Genomic DNA, 19,009 nt, shown 5'->3' on the forward strand with positions numbered 1-19,009 from the left:
AAAAATCTCTAATCTTTTTAATGTTTCATTAAAAATGTTTTTTCCTTTTATGATACTTTTATAATTTTATGCAGTCCAGTTTTAAAATTTCGAATCTTTGTTTTTGTAGATTCCCGAAAAGGACAGCTCGGGAAACGTAATACCAATCTGGAAGCGACAGATGCTGGCGCGAAAAGCCGCCGAACGAGCGAAAAAGGAGCTCGAGGAGCAAATAGCGCGAGAAAACGAGGAGAGGCGGCAGAAGGCGATTCCACCGTGGAAGCGACAGCTTCTCGCTAAGAAGGACAACGAAGAAAAGAGGTACGAAGATTAATGGATCTGTATCAATCAATCAATCAGAAATGTAATTGAATGCTATTTCTCGGTGATTGGAGAAAGCCAGATTTAATTAGAACGAGTTTTGCAACGAGTGGGGAACGTAATTTTAACTGCTCGTCATAAAATCGTACTTGGATTGTGACACATTGCAGAAGAGATTCATCTCGCGTTATTTTACTATATTTAACTCCGTTTTTAACGCAGGCAAGAGGGGGAGAGGGCTAAGTGCTCCAATTATTGCGAGTATTACAATTGCTCCTCGTTGCAATTGGTCTCAAGTTCCCCCGTTTCGCGTTACATGCAAAATTACGCGATATGTATAATATTATGCATAATATTTTATGCGTGTATTAAAAGATTGGCCCCTCAAATCTGACAATTGACCATTTCCAAGTATAGAAACATCTTGTTATTCAGAACGTCTTGAATTTTCTTAAATTTTCAAATAAAACGAAAGGGAGGAGAATATTGAGAACGAGAGAAAGAGAGAATTTAATTTTTATATTTTATATACTTCTCGAGATCTTCTCAAGCATCCCTTTCTGTTACTCTATTTCCTTTATTACGTCAATTATTACGAAATGATTTTATCTTATCAATTAACTTTTGTACTCATTAATTAACAATTAATTAAATATTAATGGAAAAATTTTTCACGCGCCTTATTCAAGCGTCGAATTATCGCCATTATCGGTTTGATTACAGACTGAATCCGACGCAGGTAACCGCGTCGACGAGCACATCGACAATGAAAATCGAGGCAACGTCGGTAAACCCGAAGAGGGACGCTTCGCCGGCGGCGCCGTCGGGCGTCATCAAGAAGGAAGATAAACCCGAGGTCGATGAGAAGCGGGATGATCCTGCCAAGGACGACTCCGACGACGGTCAGATTATACCTTGGCGGGCGCAATTAAGGAAGACCAACAGCAAGCTTAATATCCTCGATTAATCTTGCGAATGCCTTTTCTGTTTGTCGAAAGAAATGCGTGTGATGTGAGTATTGTGTTTAATCGTATAAACGCGCGGATTTATGTACCATGAAATCTTTCCAAAAATAACGGGACTTACGCAATATGGAAAGAGTCTGTGTGAATGTGAGAAAGAAATATATGCTGGTAGTCGAGATAATAAATGAACGTATAAGATGGTATCACGGAATTACACAACACGAAGCGTGTTCGATAACTCGTAAGACTAGCACGTACTGTACAGATGATCTAAGATGAAATCGAAAAAATACTTTATACGTTTCGTCGCAGAACCTCCTCGTTTGTAATTAACTCTGTAATATCAAACATATACATATGCATATCTTGATCTTTATTTTTATGGAAACTATCTTGGAACGGAGTGGAATTTAATAGTTATTTGATGGTTCCAAGAACTCAAATAAATGGGAACTTACAAGTAATTCGTCCGTTTTACTTAAAATAACGGAGGATGAGAACAATCTTTCGAAAATACGATTACTGAAATATTTGTTCGTAAAACAATGTACAGTAATCGTTTCGTGAAGTGCGTCAAACGGAGACGAAGATACGTCGGAACTGCGTAATTAAAGTTAATTATCATGCGTCTTGAATTATATAGTACGTTGCGATATACGTACATACGAATAAGTCTTACAATTCGTTTGCATTGTAAAGTTTGAGATAGCCTATTGCCGTTTATCAATTTCAGTTTCATTACTTTTAACTTTATCGCTATTGAAAAAAAAAGAAAATCTGTTCCTCACTTTAATTACTTTCTCCGATTATTTCCACTGGACTCAACGGAAATATCGTTCTCCGTTCATTTCAATTCGGTTACTTCAACGGACAATCTAGCATTTAATCGCGCAAAGTGTCCGAAGAGAGACAGTTGGCGATTCTAGGCCTAATTAATCGTGTCAGAGAGAATCATCAGCAGCGTGACGAATATGCTTGGTAACTACCAATTACAGTCATTAGAACGCTGAAGCGACAGATCAGCGAATTAATGCTGACGTTGATTAATAACTACAACGTCACGATAACGCCTGGCGCGTTACAACATATATCGCTCGGACAACAGTTATCTTCCGCCTCTTCGCGAAGATTTATCTCTTCGTGAAATAACGGAGCAAGGAACGAATGCGAGATATTTTGTGCGTGGAATTATACTAACCCCTTAACTGCGATATCACTGAGCACGAATCCACGATATATTATCTAAGAAAAATTGTATGTATATAACAATTGATATTTCTATATAATATATTTGTATAATTAATAATAGTTTGAAATTGTATATTATGACCATCTAGTTATTTTTTTCTCACATTATTACTTGAATTTAACAAAAGTTTGCGAAGATCTATAACTTCGATAAATGTATAACAAGAACAAACTAGTTTAATATAGTTATTATAGTTCATCTAAAAGTTAGATGAGAAAAAATTTTAAGGCGATAAAAATATTATTTAAAAAATCGAAACACTGCAGGAATTGAGTATTCGAAGGTTTTTGAATCTTCTATATATCTCTTTCCAACGCAAAGGAAAACGTTTCATTAACATTTTGGTTCCACGTAGCTGATCCCTCGCTGTTCGCCTCCCTCTGGGCGAGTGGCAGACACGGGGGGTAGGAAAAACCGTCCGTTCATTTGATAGGGCGCATTTATCTTCTCTTTGGCGCGGCGAACAAAGCACGTCATTGTACACAACCGCGGACGTTCGTGACGTGCGTGGTCGTGCCCCTCTTTCTCTCTCTCTTTCCCTCTGCCTCTACTACCTCGTCGTTTCATGCAGCCTTCGTTACGACACGACGAGGAACGTTACGACGGAACGAAGCGAAACGCGAAGCGGGAGAACGACGCAGCCCGCGGAAGACGTCGGTGTCGCAACGACTGACGCTGTTGACGGGCCTCTTCTTCGCCGTCTCTTCGCCTTTCGTCTTCCGAGCAGCCAGCGCCGCAATTTGAAGCTGAGATTTTTGGCAGAGCGTTTAGAGCAGAGCACAGTCAAAGCGCGGCGAGCGAACGAGCCAGTTGCAACGCTAGTGAAAGCGTTCGTAGACGAAAAGCAAGCTCTTCCAAGCTCTTCACTTCTCTAAGAGGGGTTGAATGCTCTTTCTCGTATCAAGAATCGTTCGAGTGACATGATGGTTTACACGTGAAAAATTTCAATTCAGTTGCAAGAATATAAGTCTATTCGTGTAGAAATATAATAAAAAACTTTTTTTTATTATTTCTAAATTAAATCCGATTTTTTAACAAGTGCGCTGAAATTGAAAAACAGAAAGACCGGAAAACCGGTGGAGAATCATCATCACCGGTGACATGGCATCCAATCGCAGCGTGCTAGGTAAGTCGCAGTGGTTGACAAGGGGTTAGAGGGATGAATAATTTGTTATCTCTTTAAGTCCTTTAAGATCACAGATCATTTTAACAAAATAAGTGATTAGCAAACGAAAAATGTGTGAGATCTATTAAAGCATGTCTGTTATATTTACAAAGTAAATATAAAAAAATAATATAGTGAAAAGAGATTAAAGTTATGTTATCGTAAATATCATTGAACATTGGCACAATTATTATTTGTAGTAAACGTGATTAACGCGAAGAAAAAGGAAGCGTAAGTCTTAACAATTAATAAAATAGCTGAAGCAGTAATATTTATTTTAACCTAATACCTTGTTTATCTTGATTTAATACCGTTAGGTTTGAATACAAATTTATATCTCGTTGTGTCAGAATGTAAAAAGAGTCTTTAGCAAGTTGCACATTTATAAGGTCAAAATTTCTTGAGTATTGTATGACGGAAATTTATTTATTGAAGTGCTTTTGTTTTATAGTACATTATTAGTGTTATATTTCTAAACATGTGATCTTATGTATTCTAAACGTGTGATATGTGATATCGTACTTATTGGATGTTTGAATTCGCAGAAGTGACAAAAGATTCCATAATTGGTTTTATTAGATTTTCCACCATTAGCATGATGTACCAACACGAAGTCATAATTAGTTCAAGTGACATGTTTGTTTTACACATCTCGCATCTTTTTCGCGTGCGTTCGGCTTTCCGATTTCAAACGAATAACATTATAAAATTGAATTTAATAATTTAAAAACTATTGATTATTATCATTGTAATCGATGTGAATATGGATAAAAATTACTTCGTAATAGATTATGAAGTATTATTGAAGGATTATTTCGTCCTCTTCTAGACACGAATCAGAACATCACTTAAATTCAATTTCTAATATCATGTTACGTTTCTTCAAAAATAATTATTATGTTCCTGAAAAAACTCTTATGCGGGCACATAACTTTCTTGAAAGAAAATGAACGGATTCATGTGTGGACAAGCTTGAGTTGCATGCGTGTCTCGTGACGGACGGCAACGAACGCGGCTTCCGCTTGGACGTTAATGTATTCTTTATTACGGGAAGGGATGATGATTCGTCAAGATGCCGACGCATAATTCGACCAGTCGACGGTGAATTAAAGTTGATAAAAGCATCAACTTCCTGTATAATATATATTATATATATTAAATATATTATACATATTATTATATATATTATAATATATATTTATATTATTTATTATCAGAAAACATATATGCATGTTACTATATTATTCTTTCTATCTTATTAACTTTATATACGTATAAGAAGGTAAATCATATATAAAATAAGAGTCAACCTAAAGACAATAGAGTTTTAAAGAATAATTGAAAACAATAAATACAAATAAATTCTATATATTTATAGTGAAATGAATAATGTTAACTTTGTCTAAAGATATAAATATTGGATGAGATAGAATTAATAAGGTAGAGTTGTAGAGTACAAGAGAAAAGGTATTAGAGCGCATTAGAGAGGCTCGGTATACTTAATACATATGTATAGAGGAAATGATTGTTCGGGTAATCTATGATCTCTCTGAATGAAGTTTATATAAAATGTGACCATAGTTTATCGCGATTGAAAATTCGCAATCGCCGTTTGCCCGGTTTGCCCCGAACCCTCACCTCTACATTCCTATAGAGTTAACATGTATCATCAACACTCGCTCATGACGTTCGATAGAAGACGGTATTGATAGTTCAACGCTTATATAGTCCACGCGACGCGACGTATGTACCAGCCTCTAATCTTTGGCCAATTAGACTGCGTATAGCGATGAATCTCATAGATAATAATGCCGTCTGCATCGTTAAACTCGTGTCTTGACCCGAATCCGGTGCTTCCGACTGTCGAAGCTGCAAGTCATCAAACTCGACTTTAAGAAAAGCAGGTATACTATTTTGAGCCTTCGCGAAACGACGAAAGCGCTATAAATAGTCCACGGGAAAACGTGCACAGAGTTCTGGGTGAAGGTCGTAATAGCCTCTGTGATGTACGACACAAACGATGGCGCACAAAATGTCATGCATCTCAATACGAGAATGCGTTTCCACGAGATTGTGAGACAGAGCAAAGATCACGTTGCAAACATTTATCTATTAATTTTTCACAATTTTATAATGTAAGATTTATGTATGGTTTGCAATTTTATCAATTATTTATACAAAAGAATCGTATAATATTTTATGCGTTACCCTGTGTTAATTTTTTATAGACCGGTATGTGAAGGGAAAGGCGAAAGTGTTTAACGTTTATATATAAATAACTGCGTTAATGTGTATTTTGTACATCTCATTACTTACACGACTTATTAATATCTTAATATTTTTATTGAGCAGACTCGGTTTTGATTTAGGTACCTTAATTACATTTCGTATAGAATTAATTGAAAAAGATCCGCTATTTTCGGGAATAAAGGTCAATGTACACCGATCATATCGGATCATGTTACCAAGTTTTCCAAGACTATTAAAACCGGTGTCACGTTATCGAGGTCATCTACGATATAACCCTGCGCTCAAGTGAAATCGGCTTGGTAATCAAGTATAAAGGCAGCCGTAAAAATCGTGATTAGAGGCGCCGCGTATTGGTCAGGCTGACCCTGCTACACACTAACATGAAACAATGTGTAATTGACATTAATATGTTTTATATAAATTTATGACCAACGTAGACTGCTTATTAGTAGCAGAAGAGAAAGCGCTACTGTCTTTTGAAAATGAATAATATTGAATATATATATTCTATTAAATAAATTTGTATATATGAATATTGTATATATTGTATATATGAATTTATATATTCTATTGAATGACTTCAATTGATTGAATAACATTGACATGGAATTATTTATTCTATTATTAATTAATTAAAACAATTAACATTTTGGAAAATTCTATCTTTATCTATCTTCAACTCAATTCAAAGATAAATTATCATTTCTTGTAATATTAATATTCGACCTCACTTTGATTAATTTAATAATGCGGCACAATATATTCATTAGAATTAGATCTTAATAGATATTAAGATCGATGAAGTCTGTAAATTGAGTAAATTATGTTGAACTATAATTGACCTCATGTAATCTCTCTCTTCGTCGATTTATTTATCTTCCACATATTGCAATCTCCCTGTCTCGCTTGTCGATCGAAATTTTTCGCTTTGACATCAGACTCGAACTGAATCGCATGTTTTTATTATCATAATACGTCGCTATTATCAGCAGACGTTCAAAGTCGACAAATTTCAAATACTAGAAACACGATATATTCCCCGCATTTAAAGTACCAAGTTCCATTGCCACATGATCGGGGAGCGTAATGATCGCAATAGCGGTTAAGTGGGTAGCACGACACACGTGGCTCTCGATTCACGAATGTCATTATTATATCGGTCAGATTGGGCTTTTAAATAGGCACTCCTCTCCAATCGTCCGAATTACATCCACGGGCATCTCGTCCTCCCCAAAGCAATCCTACATGCGCGGATAACGTATATGGCTGATACGTTAAAATGAAAAGTACGACGGTAAAATATCAAATAGTGCGTATAACTGTAACGCTACAATGTCAATTTGGCAAATTTTAGATCAAAGAAAAACTTTATGTAATATAAATAGAATGAGGATGTCAGTGGACACACAAATCGATTAAAGTGAAAATAAGAAAGTGATCATTCTTAATTAATTTCATTATTGTCGCCAGTATTGCCGTTTCTTCATGTGACGTGGAAAAACGGAGAGAGAGAAAGAGTGAGACAATATAATCCATTGACGCAAATTAAATTTCCTCATTCAAAAAGGAGCAGCATTGATTGAGAAAGCAAAGTTAATCTCGGAGTTTTATTACGTTAGCGCATAATAAATAAAATTACAAATAAGTCTTTAAGAAAAGTTGTAAATAAAATTAAAAGTAAAATTTAAACAATGTGTAATAAAATTACCTTTATGTTAAATATAGATTTAAAAAAGAAGTATCTTATTTATCATTGTACAAAATGTGTTTTAGGCCAATTACATTTATTTTCCACATCTTTTATCAATCGGGAAGCCAGCATTAATTTACTAATTAAGTTGAGCGATTTGTACGCAAAATACGGAAGCCGGAAAATACGGAAGCGGCTTTAACGCACGAAACCGCTCAAATCTGTCGAAATAAGAGTATTACTTCCTCGCGATAAGAATGCACCTGCCTGCAATTTCATACGACCTTACTCACGGTTTTAGTTACGTCAGATACCGTGGTTAGAGCACGACTTTACATCGGCAATCGCTGACATAGGTTTGCGTCGACGAATGTTTAACTTGCAAATTGTCCACCGACTTTTTGTCGCAACGACGAGGCTACTTACCTTTTCAGGAAATTCTAATCCCGCGTATTGATGACTTTCATAGTCAAAGGCAGACACGTACGTTGCGATTGCGCAACGGGGCACAAACTTATTTGTCTCTCGACACGCGCTTCTCTGTTGTAACAACTAAATGCGTCAAAGACGAGAACGATTAGACAGAGTAAATTGACGTAAGAACCGCTGGCTTCACCCCATCATATAGTACATTTTTAGCAATCTGTTATTCCTCGCAGATAAATCAAATAAAATTCTGAAGTAAAGTCCATATGAAATCAACTTGCCTACGGTCTATCTATTTGCTGTTTATTTAAATTGCAGAAAATAAGCTTCGTTTCCAATAAAGGCCATTGCACGTAACAAAGTTTTAGTCGTAATCGTAAGGCCGTAAAAAAAATAGAGCAATCACACTCGATTATTCTTCGAGCTCAAGGAGAATAATCGACTGTGATTGGTCTATTTTCTTACGGCCTTACGATTATGACTAAAACTTTGTTACGTGCAATGGCCTTAATTAATTTTCAATAATTATTTGAAAGTTGCGTACGCACACATTGCTTTTTGTTTCGATTCGTGTTTGCAGCGTGAAAAAAAATCGACTAAGGGGATTTTTCATCAGATTCTATACGGACTGGAATTTGATACTTGTAAAGCATGATTCATTGTGTGTATACAGTAGCATCGAATGTTACCGCGATAACCTCGAACGCAAATTCGCGATAAGCAAAGTAATCAGTCGGTTTTACGGATACGATCACGTAGTGCATGCAAAGCGGACGACGCAAGGCGACCTAATGCTGACTATTAATATCGGGGACGAGGTGCGCGCCTGTTTGCGCTCTGCGATTAAGTGCGGGGCTTGCCCCGCGTCTTCGCCCCGCAAAGCTTCTTTCTTCTACAGCTCGTTCGGCACATTGACGTAACGTCCCGCGAAATCTGGAACTTTCATACCTCGACACGCGCACGTGTCCGCGATTTGTGAAATCGCGAAATGTTCGCGCGAACGATGAAGGAAAGGGAAGGGAAAATAATTGGCCCGTTTGCGCCATTCCTGAAATAACATCGGCGACCTGCCAAAGAACGAGGAAACCGTCGGGCGACACTCATGTGACCGGAGAGGTTCAATATCACCTAGGTATACGACGACTCATTAAAGCGAAACAGACGCGATCGGCCGAGTCGTGAATTGGCACAATCGCGCGACGCGCTTTTAATTAATCCATTCCGCCTTTGATTTGCGCTGCAAACTGTAGACATTTGCGTAGTTGCTTGATAATTCGGGATTTCGTGTGTGATAACGCGGTGTCCGATGATACGACCGAGAGAAAGCGTGATCTCGCGCGTTGGAACCTCCGGGCTCCCCAATGATGACCTCGAGATGAATCGCAGTTGTGTACAATAGCACCGAGATCGATAATGGACCGAAACTATACGTAGTCACGTGTATTGCGTGCTGAAGTTACGTAAAAATTGTTTACAGCACTTGTGAGACGTATGACATAGATAAGTACGTCCTGTTTTCGACATACACTGTTGAATTGTGTAAAAGAAATCCTGGAAGGCAAAATAATTTTCATGTAAATAAAACTAACGTTACTCGTGCATATAAGACGGAAATCAAATAGTCTTTTCTGGATTTCCACAAATACATCATTAAAAATATTTAAAATTTTGAACGAGATATTCATTTATTTAGAAATAATATATTTATATTTTATATCATGTTATCAGAAATATAAATATCTTATTTTGCAATTTATAATAAGAAATAAATAAATAACAACATTAAAATCAACTATTACTATATGCATCAGTTTAATGCATCGACTAAATGCTTGCGGTCGATTTCGAGCCGCACAGGACCGCAAAACGAATGACCGCAAATGTTTTTCCAGATCGTCTATCATGCAGTCAGGTACTGAATATCATGGTGATTCTCGGCTTCATGTTAAACTACATGCTACGCATGAATCTAACGATAGCGATCGTTTCGATGGTGATACCGAGCAATAGCAGCGGTCAACATTCGCATTCCAACGGATCGGCGTCGGTGCCGGATGAGTGCGGTGGCCAGGCGACGATGATGAACGACTTCACCCCGATCGGCGACACCAGGACCCCGGCGATCGGCGTCGACGTTAATAGAGTCAACGAGTTGAACAACGACAGCACGCTCGCGGCGCTCCCACACTGGCACCGGGTTCGTTGAAACTCGCGTAAAGCCGAACTTGCACGGTGAATGACCTTAGCAATCGCCCATGCACTGAGACAAAAAAATCGTTGATTCAAAGAAATATTATTTAATTCAACTAAATGCAGCGGTCACGGGCTGTCAAGCTAACATTTGTTAATTCAAAAAATATTATATAAAATAAAATAAAATATTTCTTGATATTACTCACGTATATTTGATTTAAATATATTAATATTTACATTAAACAAATCACTACAACTAAATGAGTTTAGTCAAATTAACAACATTTTTTTCTCAGTGTGGCGAACACGTCGCGCGAGCGAGATTTCATTTAAATGCAAAATCGATACGATGTTTAACCGCGATTAATCGGAACAGAAGGATTGTTTTGCTCTGGTCGATTATTAGAACTATCTTTTCCTGATTCACTCGAATTCGTATTTTCGTTGATCGAAGCGAAAATTATCTTAATCGGAATTAAGCAATCTTTTTTTTTCTTCGTTCAATTTTCCTTCGAATTCAATTTTCCTTTCACGAAATCCTCGATTTTCAATCTCAGGAGGAACGAGCCCAGACCAAGTATCCATGGAACGAATATGAGGTGAATATGATTCTTGGCAGCTTCTTCTGGGGTTACATCTGCACGGAGTTTCCCGGTGGCCGACTCGCGGAGATAATTGGCACCAAACGGGTCTTTGGCTACAGTATGATGGCGTCAAGCTTCGTCACTCTGCTGACACCACTGGCGGCCAGCTTGGGCTACACCGTGGTCGTCGCATTAAGAGTCGTACTGGGATTTATGCTGGTACGTCGTTATCTCATCTAGGCATCATCATAATTACAATAAATGTGCGCGTCCGCCTCGTGAGAAACGATCTAACAGGCGAAAAATCTGACATCTGAATCTATCGAGCATCTCTCTTTCTCTCTCTCTCTCTGCACGTAATCAAATTACGCTCATCGATCGAGTTTCACGTGACTGCAAACGATCACGCAATCATTACTGACAATCTCTCAAAATTGATTCGTCTCGTAAATCAGGGTGCCACCTGGCCTGCCATCCAGCCAATGACTGCTCGATGGATTCCACCGACGGAGCGTAGCAAGTTCGTCTCTCACATGATGGGTAAATGATCATGATCTAATTCGCCACGCGATCGCGAAATCCAGGCCAATCGATGCCATAATCGTCTGCCCGCCCTCGTTCTTGGGGCCTTAAGAAACTGCGAAACGTATATACACGAGATAGACGCGGCCGTTTTATGGTCGCGCGACAGAGATGCGCGGTTGCGTCAATCGCCGCGCCGTAAACTTTTGCATCGTTAAACTTGCAGCCTCGTCGCTCGGCGCCGCGATAACTATGCTGATGTGCGGATTCCTTATCGCCTCGCTCGGCTGGGAGTCGGTATTCTACGTGACCGGCGTGATCGGGATTATCTGGAGCGTGGCGTGGTTCTTGCTGGTGTTCGACTCACCGTCGCAGCATCCGCGCATCAGTGCGGAGGAGCGGCACTTTATCGAGAGCGCGATTGGAACGACGACCACCACTAAGGTTGTGATAGTAGAGAGCATCCATTCTAGTCCCAGAGTGCACATTTTATTCTATTTTAGTTTTTTCTTTTCATTATTTTACCTTCATCTATTTTAATCTTCTAAGAAGGACCAAATAACAATATAAATTGTGACAAATTTATTTATTAGTCCCGGTTGGAAAAACCTCGTTTTACTTCCTCTTCTGCGAGATATTAAACAATGTTTAAGATACTTTAATAATGCAATACTTTAACTGCAGCATCTGCCGATACCATGGCGCGCACTTATCACCTCAGGACCAGTTTGGGCTATCGTGATAACGCACGCGTGTAGCGTCTTCGGTTACCATACCATTGTTAATCAGCTTCCGACTTATATGAAGTACATCTTGCACTTCAATATTAAAGAGGTATATATCGTTAATTATATTACTGGATAAAACCTTTTTCATGTCGTCGTTGTTTCACTGATCGATATACTGTATTCAATAGAAATGGTATTTATTAATGGAACACACACTGATAGGAATGATATTTACAGAACGGCCTGTTATCCTCGTTACCTTACTTAGGCAAGTACATTTTTGCCTTATCGATGTCCATCTTGGCCGATTACCTGCTCCGCAATAACAAGTTATCTGTGACGGCAATACGTAAAATTTTTACGACGTTTGGTGAGTAAAACGTTCGCAAACGTTCTCTCTTTTTTTATGCCTCTTGTCTACTTGGACGATAAGATCAGATTTTGTAACTAATAATTTTTTTAATGCTGTATAAAATCTTTTTAGATATATAAATTTTAACACCAAATTCTACGTGTCTTACAGTAAAATTTTCATTATCATAAATATATAATGATTAAATAAGACCATATTCTTATAGATATTGTATGTTAAATAGCGCACTTTTTATTCTACATTGTTGCATAGCTGAATATGCCATTTAAAATATTATATTAGATGGCATTTGTTTTTTGTAATGGTTTGTAAAAATTTCAATCATGCGCCAATTATTCGTGATCATATATAGTCAACGCGTTGATAAAGTATTTGACTGTTATAAATAGAAAATTTTAATCTTTTTGGCTAATACAGAAACTTCGATTTTTTTTTCTAGCTGTGCTAACACCCAGCATGCTCATGGTGATGCAAGCGTACTACGGTTGCGATCGCGCAGCGTCGGTCGCCGTGTTCACCGTCGCTTTAACGATAAACGGCGGCATAACTGCCGGTTATCTCGGAAACGGTCTCGACATCGCGCCCAATTTCTCCGGGACTATATTCGGCATCGCCAACACCTTCAGCTCGATAGGCGGTTTCCTCAGCAGCTTCATGGTCGGCAACATCACGTACCACAATCAGACCTACACGCAGTGGAGCATCATCTTCTGGATCCTAGCGGCCGTCTACTTCGCCGGCGCAGTGACATTCGCCGTTTTCGGCACCGGCGAGTTACAAAGCTGGAACAATCCGTCCGGCAGCCACACGAAAGAGAACGGCATGACGGTGGAAGACGGCGCCGAATCGGTTCCTCTCAAGAGCAAAACGATTTCGTAGCATTTTAAACGGAAACGCTTAGATTCTGCTAAGAGATTGACGAAGAGGATGTCGATTTATTGCGACACGATAAATTCCAAACGGGACAGTATTCGTTTTCATTACCTTCGGATTTTAGGACGATGAGTCCCTCTCAGCTTGGCAGTAGTTTGCAAGACTTTCCTATCTTTTAATAGCCTAATTTCTAACTTAGAGATTTGAAATAAGGCTTTTAATTCTCAAAATCGATGTAATTTATTATAATTTAATATTTTACTTTTTTTTAAATAGCGTTAAAAAGAGATTTTTTTGTAATTGTAAGACCGATTTTTTAATCCTTAAAGCCTACTAGGAGATCCATATATGGACCTATACATAAAAGTGTAATTTCGCGTGTACATCTTCAAAAATTGATGTTTTTGAACAATTTAATATTAATAATTAGCAATTTTTTAAATTCTATTATATTCTTCAATCTTTTCTACCCTAGTTCATATATAATTTTTTTAAATTTGTTTGATTAGATCCAGAGTTATACGCGATCAAAGTTGCGAGGTCCATATACGGACAGTGTAGTCTCAAGTGGTTGAGACTTGAAGTGTAGCCTTTAAGGGTTAATGTGCAGAGCTTTTATCACAATTATATGTATATCGAGTTAAAATCGCTTCTTTAGTTTTGCCAAGTTTAGGATTGAATAATATAGAATAATTGAGTGCGTTTTTACACTCATTTTCTATTGATAGTATAAGTTCGTACAGTTACTGAAAGAGAAAAGAAAAGACACGCGGCTAGAAGTATCTAGTAGAAAATTCAGTGTGTTCACTCGATATTATATAAATAAATATACAATTTTTAGCAAATTTATATCAAATTTCCTCTAAAATGACAACTATGATACCAGTCTTAAGGGTTCATATAAGAAAAAGCTTTATTAATTAAAATCTTATTAAAATATACACATTATTATCATAACTAAGTAATAATGTAGCTGACCAATGTATAAATTATTTATGTCATGATATGACAAGTTAACACATTCAACTTACTATTTAATTTCTACGAAACAGAGAAAGTACGTGATTTTTATAATATAGAGACTAATCTGATTGATGATACCAACGGCCAACGACAAAGATAAAATCTTAAATGATGATTGTCATTAACGATACCAGCGCAGTGCCTGACTGATCAGTGAATTAACTTTAGAACGCATGTTGGTAAAGAAACTCAACTTCACATCGGTATTGCCATCTACCATGAAGACATCCTACTGATTGTTAACGTCAGTATGCCAAGTTGCTGAACAATGACTGTTGCTTCTTCGTATGTTCTCTGACCAAGAGGTGGCGTCGAATGCTGGATAAACACAGCAATTCCAGAATGAATCAGTGCCCTTTAAATCGTGGTTTTTAAATCATATATATCAAAGGCAGAATATAAAAAGAACTTTTTTACGACCCATTACTTCTAATATTTATAATTAACTAATATTTATATATTAAACTAATAGACTGAAACTCGTAAATGCCCTCGATTAACTATTAGAGTATATCTTTATTATTCAATTGTCTCACTAAGATTCGAATTAAAATTCTACTGAAACAAAATCCATATCACCAAGAATAAGTTTGTCTCTCAAACGCAAGTTTTTTTCTAACTCAAAAATTGGTTTAATTGATTTTTAAAGCCCATTTTGGATCTAAAATTCGCATTAGTTTTCTATTATAATTTTATATGCGCCGTATTTTAATATACATTTTTTATATATATGTGTAATCATTCATATTACATAACATAAAAAACAGAACTCTATCCTGAGTTCTGACACGAACTAAGGATTGCCTAAAGCGGGTTTTAGATAACTCAAGACTGCGGCTTTTGTTTCGCGTGCGGTAAAGCTTTCAGATCAGCTTGGCTTAAGGTGCTCGAGCGTCTTGGCACGCTGTTGCCCCGTTCCCATCGTCATCTGCATGCCGGACGTTGCTGGACGCCCGCCCGACGCGACGGTTCGAGGAGCGCCGTCGCAGCATCGCGACGATGGTCGGCAGGAAGGAGTCAAAGGCGCGTATAACGTATCACGGCGTGGCCGCGTCGCGGTGGCCGGCGTAAGGGCGCCGCGCGTTGCGATGGTGCTCGCCGTGACGCGTGGCGCTGCGGCGCTGCGCCGATGTGCCAGGGGATCAGCTGTCCGAGGAGGTTTCCTCCATACTTCTGTCTCTATCGTTTCCCCGCCCGTACTCGCTCGCTCTCCGTCGAACCACCGTTATCCGCTCGCGTTTCTCCGCGTCCTCGCGCTGGAACGCGCGCACGCGGGAGAATCACTCTCGTTCTCCGCCTCGTGTGCATCAGTACGTATATCCCTGCGATCTGACGGTCCGCGCGTTTATAACGAGCCGAAAGCGAGCATATGCTAGAAACGGAACGACAGTCTTGCGGGTGTTTTCCCTTCAGCAAGACGTGAGGAATTTCATTCCCGAAGAATAAATTATTTTGATTGATACTCCTCCGTCAGAGATGTCAATGTATCTGATCTCACAGCGCTGAAGCTTCGCGCCGGCGCGGCGTTCGACGCCGTCTCTTCTCCTCGTCCTCGACCTCCGGGACGGAAGTAGGAAACGAATGGGAGGGAAAACCGCAGTCGGACGTCGCGAAAAGGGAGCAGCCGCACGCACGCAGGTATGACGGCAGAATCTCCGGAATTCGCGGACTGCAGTACCGAATTCAGTTGCTATGTCGCGCGCAGCGGGCGAACATGAGCGGCGCGGAGCGCGCGTTGCGCGCGTCGGTTTGCCGCGCGGGACCGCCCGCTCGCACGAGCCGCTACCGGGGGAACACGTGCCCGAGGAGTCCGTACCGTCGCGCGCAGACAGGGGAGCGCTCCGTAGCGCTCCGTAGCGCTCCGTAGGAAGCGGGGGCAACTGGGGCCAGACTGGGGGACATGCGCGCGTATGAGAGGAGCCGTGGGGGAGAACGCCCGGGGAGCGGGAGACGGTGAACGCCCCTATCGCGAGAGCGGAAGGGCGCGGTCGACTGGGAGGGAAGGGGGATCCGGCGTACACCTCCAGTCACCTCATGCCGGCCTGCTCGGTTGTGATTAACTAAGGTTTAATCAGCTTTACAAGCTAAACTTCCTTTGTCGTCATGCACGCGCATGATAATCCGCCGGACTATCTCGCCCGGACCCGGCCGGCGCGGCGGCCGAAAACACCTCCGGCGCCGTCGGGGGATCCTACTAATATGAATACGACGTCGTGCGCGTCAACGAGAGACGCGCGTCGTGTTCCGGTCGCTGGCTCCGGGGACGAGCCCGCGACCGCGTCGTCGCTTCCCGAGGCACTCTCGTCCCGCGCACTCGGCCGGCCTTCATACGGTCCTAATACCGAAATTCGCGGGATCTTAGATGCAGAGTCTCTTCGTGACGCGCGAGACGTGCCAGCGCGCGTCCGGGACGCCGCGCCGCCGCCGCCGTCTGCGAGGACTGCGAGAATCGATAATAGCTCGCGACAGCGCGCTCCCGCTGAATGTTCGGCAACGAGGGCGAGAGATATCGCTCCTATTCATTTTCACTTTTATGCCATGCTATATAAAAACGACGATGCGTTTATTTATACCGCGCAGTCCTTTCGATCGATCACGATGACAGGTTTCGTCAGATAGATATATGTCAAGTTTGATCGTTAACATTCAGCACTTGTCTTGAAATATAAAGAAATATAAAGTTGCGTTACCCATATTTAATTGTCGACAGGTAATTTCGATAATTTTTCATTAAAATGTGTCAATAAGAAACCAATTGTCGCAAATGATGACAATTTATTTCGAGAATGAAAGCTTCATCTCGCGGAAGCGTTGCGAGTAACAAACGACCGCGCGCGCAAATACCTTCTGTCGACATTGATCTGTGAAGGCCAAGAACTTCTTGCCTCGCATCGCTTCCTGGTTTATCCCATCGCGACATCGTCGCGAAATATTCGCGGCGAATCATATGCGACGTAATGCGTTCACCAATAGTGAAATTATTCGCATTCCTTGTTACATCTGCTGCTTTGATTACGCAAGATAGACATTTTACAAGCTAATCCTCCAAAGAATATCTTTCAAGAACTGAAGCCGTGGAGTATCAGAGCATTAAATGTTTCACGAATTAATATCGACTGTTCGGAATCAGTTTTTCACATTTAAAAAAAAATGTAAAGTTTAATGATCTTCGACAATCAAAAATTTGTAATTAAAATTATATATGCAATTATTGCCTATTGTCAAGATTAATAAAAATATTGAATAGGCTTAATTATAAGTGAACCATTTTTCCTTACACAATCCTAATGACTCCGACGCAATTCTAATGAGGGAGCTTTAGATTTTAATAAGTTTCCAAGAAAAAAAAAACGAATTAAGCTTCGTCAGTTCTGACCGTCGATAAAGCCACAAGATATGTCTGAGGCTGCATCGAGGCAACTGGCTACTGTGTACGTTGTTGGAAGAACAGCTAATCCGATAGTTGGAATCGAAGCGAGGAAGAAGAAACGAAAGGAAGTATCTTCGAGGGAGATAAAGAAAGAGAGAGAAAAAGAGAGGCAGAGGTTAACTTTCGCACCGGGTTATTAAGGGTTCGTGTAATAACGTGTTTGTGAGAGCGCGCGGTTGCACGCACCGCTCACGAGGTGGAACATGGCATGGCCCCCGGGTGCTCTCTCGGACCCAGCATCTTCCAGAGCCTACGAAAGCGTCGGCGTGGCCGCCCCCGACTCATGGGAACGTCCTCGGGGCAGCATAGGGTCGACGGGATCGCGCACAGCCGTAGAGCCGCCGCGCCGTCGGAATTTTTCTTAGGAACTTATTAAAATCTAAGGCTCCCTCATTAGAATTGCGTCGGAGTCGATTGCGCGTTCACAATCCCCAGATAGTTTCTGCGAAATCATTAGGCATGAATCGATTGCAATAGCAGCCACGAAATAGTAATTACAGAAATAACAACCGTCATTTAAAAAATTGCAATTATTCATCGTTCGTTGTACGAAAATTTCACAAAAAGACGAATGACTTCTCAAGAATAAAAAATTGTCATCTGTGCGTGTACGTCTTTAAAGAACTGCTATTAATTTCGCTCTCTTCGCTCTTTTAATTATATATACTTGTTGTAAAAAATAAATAATGAAATTTGCATTAAAAGAATATAAACGAAAAATCTTAATTAACGCTACATTTTAATTAAAGCTTCTGTGCTCGTGGATATCCAAAGGGATGCATTATGCCCTACGTCTTCTCTCTCTCACGGTGCTCATGCGAACGGTTTCTCAACATCTCTGTTCCTCATTGTGGGACCAGAGTTCCATCCCGCTTCTTCCCGAGGCCGCTCCTCTACGATTCTAATTCCGAGACACCCGGCATTGGCCGGCGGAAGGTCCGAGAGTTTACCAGTAGGCAATAATTTCGCGGGAATGCGGCGGCGTCGGCGGCGGCGGCGGCTTTCGTGTCTACGGAAAAGAATCTCGGACGGCTCGATAACGGATCTCACGCCGGATTCCGCGCCGTGAACAAATTGGACTCTCCCGAACGAACGGACTCCGTTATTCCCGAATAGAACGGTCGCCGCGAAAATTAACCCTCATCAGCGCGCGGCGGTGGCTCGCGCTTATCTCGCTGGAATGCGCATAAATATACGAGACACGAACACGAGAATAAATTCGTATAATTAAGTGTCTA

General features: G+C 40.2%; 2 protein-coding genes across 9 annotated transcripts in view; both read left to right on the forward strand.

Moving 5' to 3' along the window:
- F (espin protein forked) overlaps positions 1–3,209 on the forward strand; it is a 17,722-nt gene extending 14,513 nt beyond the window's left edge. For 5 of the 6 annotated variants that reach the window (XM_071712970.1, XM_071712971.1, XM_071712974.1 and 2 more), the window contains 2 exons: positions 110–300; positions 1,024–2,591. In XM_071712970.1, the coding sequence (XP_071569071.1) occupies positions 110–300; positions 1,024–1,267 (435 nt within the window). In that variant the 3' untranslated portion in view covers positions 1,268–2,591. Of the gene's footprint in view, positions 1–109; positions 301–1,023; positions 2,592–3,085 lie in introns of those variants that run through there. The other variant, XR_011719063.1, reaches the window with a different exon arrangement.
- Positions 3,140–14,163, forward strand: LOC139776388 (putative inorganic phosphate cotransporter). 3 transcript variants are annotated; one of them, XM_071712978.1, is made up of 8 exons: positions 3,140–3,640; positions 9,938–10,242; positions 10,796–11,041; positions 11,278–11,362; positions 11,571–11,788; positions 12,029–12,178; positions 12,310–12,442; positions 12,885–14,163. In XM_071712978.1, exons 1-8 carry the CDS (start codon positions 3,616–3,618, stop codon positions 13,322–13,324), a joined length of 1,602 nt encoding a protein of 533 aa, XP_071569079.1. In that variant the 5' UTR covers positions 3,140–3,615; the 3' UTR covers positions 13,325–14,163. The 3 variants fall into 3 exon arrangements, with proteins under 3 accessions (XP_071569079.1, XP_071569081.1, XP_071569080.1); XM_071712980.1 differs by lacking the exon at positions 3,140–3,640 and adding an exon at positions 5,442–5,583; XM_071712979.1 differs by lacking the exon at positions 3,140–3,640 and adding an exon at positions 8,185–9,549.
- Positions 14,164–19,009: the final 4,846 nt, after the last annotated feature.

The sequence above is a fragment of the Temnothorax nylanderi genome, unplaced genomic scaffold (genome assembly GCF_030848795.1).
Source record: "Temnothorax nylanderi isolate EJ_2023f unplaced genomic scaffold, tnyl_v1.0 TNYL_tig0118_pilon, whole genome shotgun sequence".
In the NCBI taxonomy this organism is placed as follows: Eukaryota; Metazoa; Arthropoda; class Insecta; order Hymenoptera; family Formicidae; genus Temnothorax; species Temnothorax nylanderi.